Source organism: Haplochromis burtoni, unplaced genomic scaffold, assembly GCF_018398535.1.
Source record: "Haplochromis burtoni strain Fernald_Lab_line unplaced genomic scaffold, NCSU_Asbu1 Contig_294, whole genome shotgun sequence".
In the NCBI taxonomy this organism is placed as follows: domain Eukaryota; kingdom Metazoa; phylum Chordata; class Actinopteri; order Cichliformes; family Cichlidae; genus Haplochromis; species Haplochromis burtoni.
The window spans coordinates 109448-126776 of NW_024582655.1; the positions used below are offsets into that span (position 1 = coordinate 109448).

The 17329-nt window shown below is 40.7% G+C and overlaps 2 protein-coding genes across 2 annotated transcripts; both read right to left on the reverse strand.

The window, feature by feature from the left end:
• Positions 1-2258: 2258 nt before the first annotated feature.
• Positions 2259-6641, reverse strand: ypel3 (yippee-like 3). Its single transcript, XM_005940802.3, has 5 exons — positions 6248-6641; positions 4779-4897; positions 4585-4628; positions 3959-4067; positions 2259-3291 (listed from the first exon to the last, which is right to left on the reverse strand). The coding sequence occupies exons 2-5, from the start codon at positions 4893-4895 to the stop codon at positions 3202-3204; spliced, it is 360 nt and encodes a 119-aa protein (XP_005940864.1). The 5' UTR covers positions 4896-4897; positions 6248-6641; the 3' UTR covers positions 2259-3201.
• Positions 6642-7041: 400 nt separating this feature from the next.
• gdpd3a (glycerophosphodiester phosphodiesterase domain containing 3a) lies at positions 7042-17329 on the reverse strand. The gene is made up of 10 exons (XM_005940803.3): positions 16697-17329; positions 16090-16132; positions 15752-15887; positions 13826-13871; positions 12868-12986; positions 12419-12508; positions 12058-12191; positions 11434-11493; positions 11168-11219; positions 7042-8899 (listed from the first exon to the last, which is right to left on the reverse strand). Exons 1-10 carry the CDS (start codon positions 16851-16853, stop codon positions 8771-8773), a joined length of 966 nt encoding a protein of 321 aa, XP_005940865.1. The 5' UTR covers positions 16854-17329; the 3' UTR covers positions 7042-8770.

A 17329-nucleotide genomic window follows, 5' to 3' on the forward strand; every position in this document is an offset into this window, starting at 1 on the left:
TCTTCATGTAATCCCAGAGATCAGGGCTCTGTGGAGGCCAAGCCATCTGTTGCTGGATGAAGCTTGTTCCTCCTCACAGCTGAACACAGTGCTTTATGCCTCTGGCTGTATTTTTGGACTCGCTGTCGTGCTGTCAAATAAATCTGGGTCTGATCGGATGGCACTGAAATGAGAGCGGTAAGAATTAAAGGTGATAAAATCTCTGCACAGCACTGGTGTCTAAACATAACTACACTACAGCACCACCTGCTGGCTGACTTCCAGCACCATCTGTTGGCACAGAGTCGGATTTGTTCCACAGACGGCGAGAGCTCCGCCGACATGCGTAAAAAGACATTTTCTTAAAAAGCTGCTGTTATGTCATAAAAATGCAGCCACATCTGAACGGTTTCTGAACACAAAGGAATTTGAGCCGTAAATAAAGGCAACACAATTATTATCAGCATCACTAATAGGTGCAACTATTTAAAGTCTTTTAAATTTGCATTTTCATTTTAATATCAGTATTTATGAAATTAGAGTTAAAGTAATGAAAACTGTTGACTTATTATTTACAAAAATGTAGTTTTAAAGCTATGCAGGCCAATCTGAGTCCTACCTGTTTTTATGCAAATAAATTAGATTTAAAGTGATCTGCTTTGATAATAAGCCTGCTGGAAAACCTATTCTCTTGTCCATAAATGGTGCAACATTTGTTTGTGGGTTAAGCAGCAGAGATGAGTATGTGAGTTGGACCAATAAAAAGCCTGCTAAATCTTCTCTGCCAATGCCAAACAGCTCATTCTGCTACTGACTCTGGTTTGGTGTTATTTATTGGATTGGATGATTGAAGTCTGAAGGAACAAAACATGTTAGCAATTTATTAATTTAACAAGCGGGGGAAGAAGTATTAATTGGCAAAAGAGTCTGGCACCTCCTCCTCATGCTGGTCACAAACTGCTGTGGGATGGCATCCCATTCTTCAAGCAGCATTCGTCAGAAGTCAGCCAGTGTGGTTGTGCCAGACCAGACCTTAGATTGGCTGTGTGCAGTCTGTTCCAGGTTGTCTGGGTAAACAGCCATCGGCCAGATCATTTTGCAAACCTTGACTGGACACCCGCTTGAAGTTGTCCTATAGCATAGCCCTATCCAGATCAGTCAAACATGCCATGGTTGGAGCAGACACCAACTGACTGCTGTAGCAGGGTCCCCGCTCACAGTTGCTCCTAATCAAACAGCAATGAGCCACCTGCAGTACCAGAAGCTCAATAGCAGAAAAAGCTGTTTGGCTTTGACGAGAAGATTTGACTATTTTATAATGGGAACAACTCACAAATGTGGCACCATTTAAGGGGCAATCAACAGGCTTGCAAACAATATAAGATTTATTGCAGAGCATTGTTACAACAAAGAAATAATGGAGCAAACACAAATTTACTTACTTTTTATGCCAAAGTTTGTAAAGAACCACTTATGGAGATGATAAATAAATCAGGTTTGTTCTTAAAGCCACAGGGAGGCACTAAATGGTAAATGGCCTGTATTTATATAGCGCTTTTCTAGTCCCTAAGGACCCCAAAGCGCTTTACACAACCAGTCATCCACCCATTCACACACTGGTGATGGCAAGCTACATTGTAGCCACAGCCACCCTGGGGCGCACTGACAGAGGCGAGGCTGCCGGACACTGGCGCCACCGGGCCCTCTGAAGTGTCTTGCCCAAGGACACAACGACCGAGACTGTCCAAGCCGGGGCTCGAACCGGCAACCTTCCGATTACAAGGCGAGCTCCCAACTCTTGAGCCACAATCGCCCCTTTGATCCACTAGAGATGGATCAAAGAGTCACGAGCTACTCAGTGTAAACTAATCCCTGGTGATTAAAAAAAGGACTGATCTGTCTCTCGCTACCATCAATAATATAAAATGACACCGATACAAGATGTGTGACCTACAGAATATGCCTAAGTGAGTACTTTAATTCTTCCTTTTTATTAGTTTCCCACCAAAACGGACAATCAAAAGCTAATTTTACCTTTGGCTGTTTTATGAATTTGGCCCTCACACTTTTGTGTTGTCTCAGCACTTTGAACAGAAACTTTCTCAGGCTGTGTTTTGTCTGGATTTGACCACAAAGAAGAAATAAGCTTGATGAGAAAATCAGAAGCGAGATAAGATGAAACACCACAGCACAAACAAAAGTCTTACTGGCATACTGTATTTTAATGAAATATCAGGTTAAAATAAAAAACACTTTAATGAAAGAAGCAGACATTAAAAAAAAAAAAAAATCACCATAAATATGCTACATTACCCAAATCACACTCTGCTCTAGCACAATCTAGGAAATCTAAGGGCTGCTTTAGTGTTAGGTCACAAACATATGAAGGATCCGCATTAAGAGTGAAGATATCCCGAATGTGCAGTGGAAAATCTAAATGTGAATCAACTCCAAATCAATGCTTCTCAACACTATCCAGCTTAAGACTTATGAGCAAACACTGCACTCATACACATTCCCACCCAAACACACACTAAAAGGTAGACCTTCAAGCGGAAGACTTACCCCAGATTATGAATTACAAGATGTTTGTGGGCTTTTTAGACAAAATATGAACAAGTTTTACTAATCTTAAAAACATTAACTCATAAAAAAAAAGCCCATCCCGCTTCTCTAAGCGTTCCCATACCCTCACATCAAAAAAGAAAGGATCTCTGGATTAAACAAGCCTAAATAATTCACTCAGTTTGGGTCATTTACATCTAAATATGCACCTTAAAGTCAAAAGGAAAACCCAAATACCTGCATCCAGTGTTTAAGATCAGATAATTTGACTTGCACCGGCCTGCCCACCACAGGGCGAGGCCGTTTCAGTGGTTTAATCGCTAATAGGCGTGCTCAAAATGTAACACCAACTGGTGCCCCGTGTGACTACATCTCCAAGTTTTCACGCGCAAACCCCGCACTCATTCAGTCCATGTCCTCCTGCACAACTAGCACTTAGGACAGCATTATCAGCAAATGTGTTGTCGTGCTTGCTGGAAAAAAAGGAAACAAAACACGAAGAACAGATAAAGATAAGGCATCACATGCTATTCTTGGCAAAGCTGTATGAAGTGAAAGTGTGGCACAGCGATGGCTCGAACGTGGGATGAAGAAGCTACACTGGAACCGTTTTCGCAACTTGTGAAAAAGTCATGACGAAAGACGAAGATTTCCCTCTCAGTCCCAACCGTTGTCCTTTATCATGTGGGACAGCTCGATGATGTACTTCCCCTCCTTGTACTTCTGACTCAGTTCAAAGGCCTGTTCCTGCAGGAGGAAGGTGAAAGGAGTTGTTAGAAAGAGAGAAAAAGTTAGATGACAGATGAAAGAAAGCTGTAGCTGCCATGATGTCTGGTTAGTGGACAACTAATCTGACATCTTGCTACTTCTTAGAGTGACTTTTAGCAAAGCCCAACCCCAAGTGAAAACACTGAACAAACAAACAGTAAGAGTTTGTCAATCAGAGTGAAGCCACACCCCGAAACATACCCCACTTTGCTGTTTACTCCTAATGGAGATAATAATTCACTAAATGAACAGCATGTTGTCTTAATGAAGGCTTTAAAACAGCGACAGAGACCATAAAGTCATCAGGGAAAAGTTTACAGAAGTAATAAATCAAGAGAGAAAACGGGTCATTTTCTCATGTATTTCTTTACAATTTTTGCAGTTCATGCATTAATGCAGACAGTGACATTCACATAACAATCACTGGAAAGTCCAGATGTTCTTGATTACATCACTGCTTTGTTGTTTTTGTGCACATTCTGCGTCTTACAAAAATGTCCCAATTGATTTGTGCGATATGTATAAAATTCGTCATGGCACCAGAAAAGTGTGTGTGGACGTCTCAGTGAATTAAAAAACAAAAAGCCTTTAAGTGATTTAAAGATGAATAATCCTGCACTGCATTTGCTGGAGGACATATACGTACATATTTCCAGCCCAACGTGGTGTGACAGTTTTCACAGTAGATGTCGGCCACAGCATGAAGTCCCGTGAGCAGCAGTCTCTCCTCAGCAGGGCCGCAGCCGACATTGACCCTGAAGACAAAAGCATGGACACACTGTGATTAAACTGTTCTCTTCAGTAATCACTCAAGGACAGCCTCTCCTGCACAGCTACAACCTCCTTTAGGAGAAAATGTTAATGAAACCCTACTATTCAAAAAGGGCTGCACCTGAACAAATTAAGATTTAAACTGAGTGGAGCTAGTAGGTTAATATTTAAGACGCAAACAGTGTGTACTCCTGACCCACTAACCCCGGAAGAACGTGAGCTCACACACCTTCAAAATCCAAACTAGAGCAAATCAAGTTGTCCGTTCAGTGTGGTTTGATCAAACAAGCGCGATACTAGAAATGTGTTTTCACCGAGAAATAGACTTTTTATAAAACGATTTGCGTGAAAAAATAACATTTTTGCACAAAGTGGCTTTAAAGTTGTTGTGAATACAAGTGAGATGTGAAAAACAACAACAGTTCCCTCTTCTGTCTACAGGAGAAGTGAGACTGGAAACCGAAAACAGGAAAAACCTGCTTTTTAATAGTTGATACTTACACAGAGTTGAAGAGGTAGGCTCGGCCCTGGCTGCCTTGGAAAGACTAGGAGACAGGGAGGAAAAATATAAATTAGAGACAGACTGCAAACCCAACTCTGATATGTCTCAGATGCAACTTTCTAAAATAACCATGAAGCAAATGTGCATGGCATCTGACATGATTATCAACAAAAAAGACAAGCGGCATACAGACCTTGGAGATAAGATCGTCATGATTGGCCAGATGGGCGCGACAGTGCACACAGCTGTAACGGCGGTGGCAGGAGTCCAAATACGCCTGGAACGTCTTGGCTTTTGTCAGCTTCACCATGTCTGAGCAGGACCAAAAACACAGAGAGAGACGAGGTTTTTTTTATTATTGTTTGTATGATGGGTTAGCGATCTTGGCACACAGTTCTTCCATCTGACTAACCATAAACAGGATGATTTCTTTCTCATTTGAATTAACCTTAGCCCCATCACAAGACTATAAAGCTTCACCCTAACGCAATGTGACACAAAGGTTATTAAAGTTAAGCCAAACTAAAAACCAAAAGCAGGACGTTCCTTCCATCTTCTGTCAGACTGTGTGCAATAGTCTATATTCCATCTTGCTGTTAACCACTGCACATAATGCAATGTCCCATGCCATATATATTTCTATATGCACAGTGCACATTTTTCTCTATTGTTGTAGAGTATTATTAATAAAGGTTATGTTATAATGCTGAATCTACTTATTTTGTTCCCGTTCTATTCATTTGGCTGCTATAATGATGTAATAACGTGAATTTTTCACTTGGGGGTAAAAGTCTATCTTATAAAAAGCCCATTGTCAACACAACCAGCCTGATGAGGTTTTTCGTATTAAGACTTAGGATGCCTACATGACTTTCAACTGCCTTCACAAAGTGCTACTACTGTAATCTCTTCAACCAGGCCCCTGATAAGTAGCCCCAGTATTATAATAACTACAAAGAAAACTAAACTAAAATTGAGCACAGTCAAACTGCAATGAGGCTGGACCCAGAGAAAATATGTTAATCACCTGATCAGATGTGGTCCAGAAAAATCTATGACCAAAGTCTTACTATTATACGGACACACCAAGGGAAAATTGAAAGTCAGCACTATAAAGGTGTGACTTACTCCCTCAAGCCTTTGCATTAGTATTTAACAATTTGGAGTTTGTAACTAACAGTTTGAGCTATCTCATATCAAGGTTTTAAGGTCATTCATCCTTAATGAATGAAAGCTAACTGGGTTGGACTCTTTGTCAGCTTCAATCATGCATCTTCTTTTCAATGATTAAATGTATGATGGCAGAGGGTGACTTTACAAGGTATGGATGCATTGTTAGCTGAGACTAGTCAAAAATAACAGGTTAGTTAACCAGGCAGCTTGCTTCCTGGTTTCTAATAGTTGGCACAAATAACCCTTGCTTAGATAAATGCAGCAGTTAACCCAAATTCAAGGACTGTAAAGGCACTGTCCGTCTACCAGTCAACGTAAACGGACTGATGGTGCATCTGTCAGCTGCAGGAGTAAACCGGGCCACTAGCTCTGCTTTGACCTAGCTTAGTGTGTTAGCTAGCCCGCTAGCTCCGCACTGTCAACACACAACAGCAGCGGCAGCAGCGCAGATGCGCATTGCAGGACATTTCTCGGCGTCCGTCCACTCACCTAAAAACACCGAAGCTCCTCACAGTCTAGACAGCGGACTGGTGTGGCCGGCAGCTGAAAAACTTCAGGTAAAGGGCAGAAAAACGGTCAGTTTGGTGAGAAACGATCGACCACGCGTTGGCGGTTCGGACACACAAAAAAAGGACAGACAGCTCTGGCTGTTGAAGCGGAGCCCGTTTACCCGCGTCTCTCTTTTGTTTTTTTGAACCAGAACCAGCGCTCAAAGTTCCGAAACAACCTTCTTTAAAAGTGGAGCTGGACGCCGACAAAGCTGGCAGGCTGACAAGGAGCGAAAGCAGCGACCTCGGCGGGAGGAAAAATGCGATTTGTTTATGAAAACACGCATAGGAGGAAGTCTGGGTAGTGCAAAAACAAATCCCCGCTGACCAATCAGAGCCTCCGAGTGACGTTAGAATGTGGGTCAACCAATCAGATTCCATCTTACCGGGGCCTTTTATGGCTATCGATTTGATCGCTGTTTGGTAGCGTTTCATAAATGCTGAAAGTGTGTTATCATCTCCGGCCTGTCGGACTGGGATTAAAATAATTTCAAAAACAAGCATAGTGCTTCTGTAGAGATCAGACCAATAAGAGCAAGAACAACATGCTAACCTGCTACTGTGACAGTTTCCAGGAGTTCTTGGAATATGAGCCTGAGGGAAGGGTTTTATTTGTTGTGGTTTCTTGACTGCTCCTTTGCCTTTTCTTGTGTGTGTGTGTGTGTGTGTGTGTGTGTGTGTGTGTGTGTCATTGTGTGTGTGTGTATTTTTATGACACACAGGCAGGCGGTCCATTACACTGATCTCTGGTTTAGTTTTGAAAAGTTTGGTTAAAATTCCTGCAGTTTCCTTGCTTTGTGGTACAGCAACATGTAACATTAAATGTTGATCAATGACCTAGGCCTAGGGTGAGCAGATCCCAACAAACTAAATGTAGGGCATATGTGGCATTTGTGTGGGAGAAAGTGGGACATGTCAGCAATGATGACTTAAAAATAAAAACAAACAATAAACTAGGCACGTACAGGCTAATTAAACAATATTTCAAACTGTCTTGCTAAGCAAATACAGTAAAGATAAAAGGAAACTGAAGTTTGTTCTTATAGTCATCTTATGGAAAGTCTTTATGTACTTTCACTGTGATTTCTGCATTTTGGGGCCTTCAGTTTGAATCTATCCATAGATTTGCATAGCTTTCTTTTGCCACATCTGAAAAGTTCAGCAATTTTATTTAATTATAACACATATATTGTGTCACTTCACACCACATTATTCAGAATATACTGGAACTTCATTTTCCTTCTCACAATTTACAAAATCTGCAAAGTGTGCAACTTGTTGATGATTATGGCGTTAAACTGGCTAAGCTTCTTCTCACTATAATAAAAGGCCTACCGTTCACACTGGGTTAAAACCAGAGTTTAGAAAAGTGCAAAGTGCACAGTGTTTTAGTCCCGTGTCCCTACCATCACTTCCAACCAGCCATGGTGGATGACTGCCCCTCCTTGAGTCTGGTTCTGTTTTGAGGTTTTTTTCCTGTTAAAAGGGAGTTTTTCCTTCCCACTCTCACCAAGTGCTTGCTCATACTGGGTTGCTTGATTGTTGTGGCTTTCTCTGTATTGTTGTAGGGTCTCTACCTTACATGTAAAGTTCCTTGAGGCAACTTTCGTTGTGATTTGATGCTATATAAATAAAACTGAGTTGATTTGCATGTCCTCCCGAACCAGTCAAAATATGGGAAATTGTCTCAAGTGTCTCAATACTACCAAGACATCTTATTTTATTGCTACTTTGCTCTCGGTGCCTACTGTTACTATTTTTTTGCATAAATCCAGGTATATCCCATTAACTTGATCGTCGCCAACCTACACAGAAAAATACCCTCTTTGTTTCACCAACAAACTGGTTGATTATTATCACGGCCGGGTGGCTGGACTTTGACCATAGTTGCTTGGGAAAACAAGGACACAGGTGAGGTTTACAGCATGTGTACACTCTCTACAGTCTCTTTTAGGTCAAGAAAATCGGTCAAAGAGATTCGCACTATGCTGCCTAGATTGCTCCGTAACACACTGTACTGTATTCATGTTTGTACTGCCAGTAATTACCTTGTAATCTTCTAATGGCCCAAAAGAATATAAAAGCCAAAATGCAAGTGATTTATTCATAATCATTTATTTCTCAAGCCCTATCTTAAAAGTGGCAGAAAGTAACATTAGAGACATTCAAAATAAAGTCACATTTAATCAGATATACAGTCCAGCTAGTTAAATATTCACTCGTTAGATGTGCTGCAGACCAAATCAATGCCGTGGTTTGTTTGTGGGTGGAGGCTGTAGAGACGATCCCATGACAAACAAGTCATTCTGTCAGCAGCGATTAAAGGTCAGCACCGAAGAGATTAATGATAGTTGTGTTCCCACTGCATGGCGATTATCATGTAGACCAAAGATTCTTCAACAAATGTTGCATTAGCCGTTTTTATCAGTGTCATTGTTGCCATCATGTGATGGTGTGCTTGGATTCAGTCCTGACTTCTGTTTTTGCAGAAGTAGCTGGACAGAAGAGTTGGATAGTCACTCATCACTCCAGTGGCTCCTACTTCTAATGCCGCCTCTATGTCTTCTTCTGTGTTGCAAACAAATAAATGCACCTGCAATTGCAACAGTTATCTTCAGTTAAAAACTGACATTTCACTGTTTTGTTTTTCCTTGTATGGCAGCAGAAAATCTGAAGCACCATGGGCCAGTTGTTCAGGCTACAGTGTAGATAAATAACCATTACAAAATGATATTGATAATCAATGCAATGGCATCAAAAGTGTCACATTCATCTTGATTAGAATAATATGTATCCTAGGAAACAGAGAAAACAAGGGAAAAAATTTTCATGGAGCGTGTTGGAAAGCTAATCTTATTAACCGAACGAGCCGGTTAACAGGTGAGCACCAAGACTCACTGGCTATTTTGTTAGGGACATCTGTTCAGCTGCTCGTGGACACAAATATCTAATCAGCCAGTCGAATGGCTGCCTGTAGACATGGTCAAAATGACCTGCAGAAGTTCAAACCGAGCTTCAGAGTGGGGAAGAAATGTGATTGAAATGACTTTGAAAGTGGCTGTTGGTGCCAAACGGCTGGTATGAGTCTTAAAAAAAAAAAAAGAAAAAAAAAAGAAAAAACTGCTGATCTACTCGGATTTTCCCACAGAACCATATCCAGGCTTTACAAAGGATGGTCCAAGAAAGAAAATACCCAGTGAGCTGTAGTTCTCTGGTCAGAGGACAGTGGCCAGGCTGCTTTGCTGACAGGAAGGTAACTGTAACTCAACCATTCCTTAAAACCAAGTCATGCAGAGGAGCATTTGTGAATACGAATAAAAAAATGTTGAACCTTGAAGCAGATGGGTTACAGAAGCAGAGGACCACACTGGGTGCCATTCATGTCAGCTACAACCAGGAAACTGAAGCTACAGTTCCCACAGACTCACCAAAATTTGACAACAGAAGACGTTGCCTGGTCTTATGAATATTGAATTCTGCAAGATTTGCAAGATTTAGATGATGAATTTGGTATAAACATCATTAAAATGAGCCCACCTTGTATCAACGGTTCGGTCATGGTGAGGGGGATATTTTTTGGCACACTTTAGGCATTTTAGTACCAACTGACCATCAGATAAACACCACAGTCTACCCAAGTATTGTTGCTGCCCATGTCCATCCCTTTATGACCAGCGTACCCATCCTTTGGTTCACTAGTTCTTTCCAGCAGGATAATACACCAAGTCACAAAGCTCAACTCATCTTAAACTGGTTTCTTTAACATGACAATGAGTTCATTGTACTTAAATAGACTCCAAGGTTACCAGATCTCAATCCAACAGAGCACCTTTGGGATGTGGTGGAACAGGTGATTCACATTACTGATGTGCAGCTGACAAATCTGCGGCAACTGTGTGATGCCATCATGTCAATACGGACCAAAATATCTGGAGAATGTTTTCAGCACCTTGTTGAATCTGTGCCATGAAGAATTAAGGCAGTTTTGAAGGCAAAAGGACACAAACCTGGTAGTCGGCACCAATTACCTACTAAAGAGTCTAGTGAGGGAATATCAGTAGGACTGATTAGGACATTCAGTGGACTGATAAGCTGTCAATCGTGTGGACATGTTACTGAATCACCGATTAAAATACTTGGATTTTAACATGCCCACAAATTCTCCCCAAAACACTAAAAAAAAACCATGTAGATGATATAGAAAGAAACATTTCCTGGTTGCTACTTTGGCATTATTTAAAAGTGTTGAAATACAACAAGGACAAAATATAAATATCACATAGCTTAAAGAGTGTTACTTTCTCCAGCTATTGAGTGGAGTCATGTCCTGACAACAGGGTTGATCTCATCACATCAGGATAGAGATGATGCATTCAGGACACTCATAGTGGTTGTGTGAGGTCAACTATTTGTCATGCTGAAGTGCTTTCTGTGTTAGATCATAACCTGTTGAGTTTGAATAGCATCCTGCAGCTGACCATGCAGTGACTAGTAGGAGAAAAATCAAATCCATTGACTTTAACAGGAATTATATTTTGGGGATTCCCTGTGCATCTTTTCATGGAAGACACAAGAGCAAAGTAAAAGTGAAGCAAAAATGTTCCAGGAAAGTTTCTGAGCACACTTGTGGTCCCTGCACTGTTTCTATCTAAATGAGAATGAGCAAACAAAACTCTGATAAGACAAAGAGCCTTTGACAAGGTAAACAAACATTTGTGATATTTTTCATATTTGCCTCTCAGTATTTAGCATTTTATTTTACTCTGATATGTTTATATTGCACAGTTCTGGCTTTCTTTGCATTTCTTTAACTCTTCTTTCAAGCACAGTGCTGTAAACACTTAGAAATGTGGTTTCATACCTGAATTCCACGGGCAGCGAGGTGCCTAAAAAGACTCTTCCTCATAGTTATTCTGCAATGACAGCATGAAAGAAGCAAATTTAAAATAAAACACAAACTGCACACTGTGCTTAAAATGCTAGATTTAAGCTAGCAGTGTAAACAATCTTTCAGTGTAGTGAGGACTGAATGTTTTGTCGATTTTTGGCATTTATAATTTAGATTTCAAGACCAATAAATAAGTGAGTAGGAACAACTACCATAGTCCTTTTTAATACTTCTCTTACTTTTCTATCAAACACACAACGAGCTTGTTCCTCAGGAGAGCTTCATCGGGAATGAATGTCCTTCAGCGCACACAGAGACAGAGAAAGACACAGTTACACTTTTATGAAATAAAAGTATCTGAGAGAATAAAAACCAAGAGGTCACAGAAAAAGGCTTACAACCACATGATTAAATTGTCATTGCACAGAGAAACTTTCAGTGCTCCCAGAGAGTTTTATAAATAAAAGTAAATCATAAATCCGAATGTGTTTAACAGAAATGTATGAACCACAGCTGAATAAGCAGAACATGAACATTCACAACTACAACCCCCCCAAAGTAAACGGTCAGAATTTAAAACCAAAGGGAAAATTGCTGGTTTTTCCCCCAAATAAGGCAACACAGACCCAGAGCCTGTACCATACTTAAACCAGTCATGCTTAGCTGTTATTCACCATCATCATTCAAATTCTCATTCTCTGAACCAGGAAAAATGTTAATGGGCTCAGTTAGGCAGTCCAGACACAGTGAGCATAGATAGCAAGAACATGAAGCATCACAGTCTTAACAGAAAAAGGACTGTGCATGCACATGAATGGACACAGTTTACTCAGCATGCACTGAACACACTCCTGCAGTCACACCTGTTGAAGATGCGCATTAGGTAGAACTGCAGCAAACTCTCTCCTATTGGCACAAAGGGCAGCAGCCCCGTGTAGAAGAGAAGCAGAAGCAGCAGGCCTCGGCTCATAGTGAAACTGTACGGCATGGAGCCGTTCTACGTGGAAGGAGAGAAAAGAGACACAGACATGCTGGGTGACAACACTGGTACAGAGGCGGTGTTTATGAATCATGCTGAAAACCATACTGAAAAGCTAAGGAAACCCTGTAACGCCATCATATAGCTTCATTTCATGCATTTCCTGCATGCAATTAAAATGTTATAATGAGTAAAGTGTGTTAATGCTATACAGGTAACTCATCTCCTCCAGCTGGTTAATGTACCATTTTCCAGCATTGCTTCATGATCGTGGAGTCTGTGGAAGCCCACACAGTGATCCCCTCCCTGTTGTAGCGTTTAACCAGATCAGACACCTAAAAACATAAAATCAAGTGGGAAACAAATATTAGCATTCAGGACATGATGACACGAAGGTGTAAGAGTGCAAGTGGTGCAGCAGACACAGATATCACAGAGGCTGCTGTGCTACACTTGGGCAGTAAACTGTGGACACTGTTTATAAGGTGGACAACATATTTAGAATTGCACAGGAAAAGCTCCCTAGCCTTGTAGTTAGAAAATCACTCATAATTTGTTCACCTTGACTGGAATTTAGACAATGTATCCACCTCAAAAGAGGCCTGATTCAATCCTGAAAAGCTGAAGCTTTTTCATATATCAGGAAATTGTGGTAGAAGTTTGGTGTTGGTTTTTCGGGGCGATTAACGTGTACCCTTTTAATGAGCTCGTGGTTGTTCTCTTTGATCTCAATGCTGATCGGCATCTCAGGGAACTTCTTGAACACATCCTCCAGCAGAGCAAACTTCCTGTCCTTGCCAGTGCTGTAACGGCCTAAAGAAAAGGAGGGGTGAAAAGTAAAGTCACATTAGATGCATGAGCATATCAGAAAGAAATTAACTTGTTATGGCAGTTGACTGTGGTGCACCACACTGCTTTACTCATCTGGGATCTGTCTGCTGCTTTTATCACTCTTTTAATATAGTACCTGCGTTTCAGGTTTGCTTTTATATTAGTTTCATCTGTGTCTACACGTGTTCTGATAATCTGTGCAGTCAGCTATAGTGATGCTAAGAAACGGTGTTCCACAAGGTTTCATTGTTGGCCTCCTGCTGTTTCTAACCGATCGCTTATGATTTGGCTATGTAATTAACAAATACAGTGTGAGCTATGATTTCTTTGCAGATAATTGTATTTCTCCTTATGGCAATAACTTTTACAGTGAATTAAACAATAAATTGCAAGAAAATTGCTGGATGTAGCACATATGATACAAAGTAATATTTATTAATTTTATTTTTAATTAGAAGTTTCATAGTCTGGCAATTATTTAATGATTCAGGCTTTACGGTTACTCCTCAGAGTCCCTCTAATTTTGCTCCCCTCTCTTGGATATGAATTCAGTATCACTAGCCAACTCTTTCAGAAACATTAGAAATGTCTTCGATCCAGAGTATTAATACTGATGTCCTGCTGGAGGAAATTGGGGAAGCTCTTTTTTTTTTTTATTCAGTCACTTTTAAACAGCAGTTGTTTGATTGTTTTGTCTATACATTTTTCAACATACAGTGTTTGATTTATGATTATGATGATGATTATTATTATAGATGCATTTCTTCTTCAAATGTCTTTTCATTAAAAATGAACAATTAGATATAACAGGAGGAACTCACCTTCATAAAATGTTACCTCCAGTCTCTCCTTATACAAAGGCAAATCCTAAAAGTTTTAAAACAGAGTTGAACAGAGAGATATTAGGTGAATTTACTATGATGTGATTAAGGTGAAAAGAATTTGTGTACGCCATCGGATATTCTTAGTATTGTTGTCCCAGCTGAGTTGGTACATGCAACAAAGCCGGATGCAAACATTCCCTTGATGGTAATCTGATGCTTGAACAAACTCTTACTGAGAAATTACAGCTTTGTTTCCGAGGAAACCTCAAGAGTAATGCAAGCAGCGTGCCCTTTTTGAAGATTATGGTGAATTTAAAAGAATTAAAAGATGCCTCCATGCAGCTCTGTAAGTAATGTTGCTACAGTAAATAAGTGTGCTGTTAAATCTGGATGGAAAAACATGTAATAACATGTAAACCCCCATGTAAAACCCCGTAGCTCACAGTAGCATTACAACCGAATCTGGCAGTCTCATGTGAGCTTAAGGAACTACCAGATTGTTTGGAAGTGAAAACTGACTTTTAAGCAGTTATTCTGCATTTTACAATAAAACTAAATTGAACTCTAGAGCAGCGGTCCCCAACCCCCGGGCCTCGGACCGGTACCGGTCTGTGAGTCGTTTGGTACCGGGCCGCAAGAGTTGAGGCTCAGATGTGAAATGTACGGTTTTCAGGGTTTTTATCGGTTTTCAGCGTTATTTTGTTATCGTTTTTATCGTTAACTCTGTTTTCCTGGGTTTTTTCACATGTGTTATGAATAAATCTTCTTTTTTTTTCAGTACCGTTAGTTTTATTTTGTTTTATTATCCGCGACACTTTAAAGGCCGGTCCGTGAAAATATTGTCGGGCATAAAACGGTTCGTGGTGCAAAAAAGGTTGGAGACCGCTGCTCTAGAGTATTATACACTCACACTTGTTCAGCTTCCCATAAATGCAAATATCTAATCGGCCAATCACATGGCAGCAATTACATTTAGGTATGCAGACATGGCCAAGACGTCCTGTTGAAGTTCAAACTGAGCATCAGGGTGGGGGGGGATTTAAGTAGGTAAAAGTACCTTGTTAATGTCAGAAATCAGAGGAGAATAGCATAGCTGCTTCAAGATGAGGCAACAATAAGTGAAATATCCCCGTGTAACAACCAAATTATGAAGAACAGCATTTCTAAACATGTCAAAACTTGAAGCAGGTGGTCTTTAGCAGTAGAAGGCCACATCAAGAACCACTTCTGTTAGCTAAGAAAAAGAAACAGACTAATATGGCACAAGTTCAATAAAATTGGACAATAGAAGACTGGAAAAAATGTTGTCTGGTGTGAATCTTGATGTTTTTCTGTGCCATTTGAATGTTAGGATCAGAATTATGGTGTAAATAAAATGATCCCATCTTGTGCAAGTGTCAGACATTTTCTTAGCACACTTTGGGGCCAAGAAAATATCTTACCCGTGTATTGTTGCTGACATGTCCATCCCTTTATGAACTGTGTACCTATCTTTTCATAACTGATTCCAGCAGGATAGCACACCATGTCACAAAGCTCAAACATCTAGAAAACAAAAATTGAGTTCCCTGTACTCAAATGGCCTCGCTAGATCCCAATCCAATCGAGCACATTTGGGATGTGGTGGAACAGCAGATTCATTTATATACAGGCAACAAATCTGCAGTAACTGTCTCATGTCATCATGAACTGAAATCCCCGAGTACTGTATCCAGCACCTTGTTGAATCTGTGCCACAAAAAAATTGTATATTTGAGACGTAGCGCTCAAGATAAAACTCACATAGTCTCATGTGTAACAATGAATGTAACAAAGCTCATCTATGAAACAGAAACAGAGCAGGTGTCTCTGAAAGATTACCACTTCTTGTCTCAGTACGGCCTTGTGACCTTTGCCCCAGTCCAGCAGGATCCGGTTTCTTACCTGCAGATTGAGCGAGGAGATTGTGACATCATGGCCAGTCTGCCTCAGCAAATTCTCATCATGTGATACCACCACAAAGCCATCATGTGTCAAATGACAATCCATCTCCAGCATCTCAGTGCCCTGCTCCACCGCACTGACAACAGAGAAAAGATACGAATAATTAAAATGACTCCACCGTTTGTCAGGGGTGTGTGCGTCACTTTCACATTTTTAGCAATACACCTTTTTTGGGAATGGGGAGGGTCGGGGGTGTGGTGTCTAAAAAGTCTGCTATCATATAAAAATTGATGCATTCTTCTTTCACAGCACTTCAAAGAGGGCAGTGTGGTACTTACTGTGTGAATGCCTCCATGGTGCTCTCTATCCTCTCTCCAGATCCTAAAATTCATAGACATTATGCCAGTAGTCAGAAAATACAAAGTACTCAAAATGTCTCAGATAGAGAGCTGCTAAACTGGTCCTACTAAACATTACAGCAAATCACATCATCAGTTAGAATTGCATATTAAGTTTTCAGCTTGAGCTTCGTGGTAGAACAGAAAAAAGTATCTGCACAGTAAAATAAGATTTAGATATAAAAACAGGCCTTTTGTTCAAAGACTTCATCTTTAAAGCAGTAAGAAAAATCAGGGGCACCCCATGGGAAAGCTTCATACATAAGTCTTTAACCCACAGGACTAAAATCTGCAGCTGCTAAAAGAAATTAGCATTTAAAATGTTGGAAAGTGAAGCAAAAGCATTCTATAACATTCAATAGCATCAGTGTTTTGGGCTTCTCTCCAGTTAAATTACTGACTGACATGCAGCTGCTTTACAGATGGACTTAAATGGCAGATTAAAACCCAGACCTCAGGGCACAGAGACTGCATGCCCAGCCCAGTCCGGTGAGCACTTCCACACATCATGTTCTTTGAGTCCCACACATTGACTGCAGATCCTTACCTCCTCTGTGTGCGATCTTTTTGCAGTAGAAAGCAGGGCGTTTCTTCCTGTGGAGAATCTGTGGGTTCTTTAGCAGGTAAACCGAGGTGAGGGTGTATCCTCCCAACACTGGGAGGAAAAAATATAAAAAGCTGATCATCCTTTCCTGCATGCACATTCAGCGAGTCCCTCAGAGAGTCTCTGCAAGATCTCACAGTTCAGGTTGACCAGAAGCACCAGCAAAAGAAAAAACTTGCTCAGCAAGACAATCTCAAAATGACAACTCGATTTCTCCCTCCAATCACAAGTGGCCAGACCCAAAGACTTTTCTGAAGAACCAGCAGCTTGTTGTGGGAAGATAAGAAAAAAATCCAGACAGACTGGTATGACAGAGAAAAAAGTCCCACCCCTGAATTTCAGTCTTACTCTTAGCAGGTACAGCTGAACCCTCAGAGCTGTAAAAGTCAGTTAATGAAGCACCAGCTCACAACCCCACAGGGCTCTCGCTCTGGCCTCTCCCCTTCCAGTGGTAATGCTGTTTTTATGCTTTTGTTCAGGTTTATATCATACCTGTACCTCTGTCTTGCAACACCTTTCTAATGATTACTTTTATTCTGCTACACAGCTGGAGTATTGCTAATATAATACAGAATA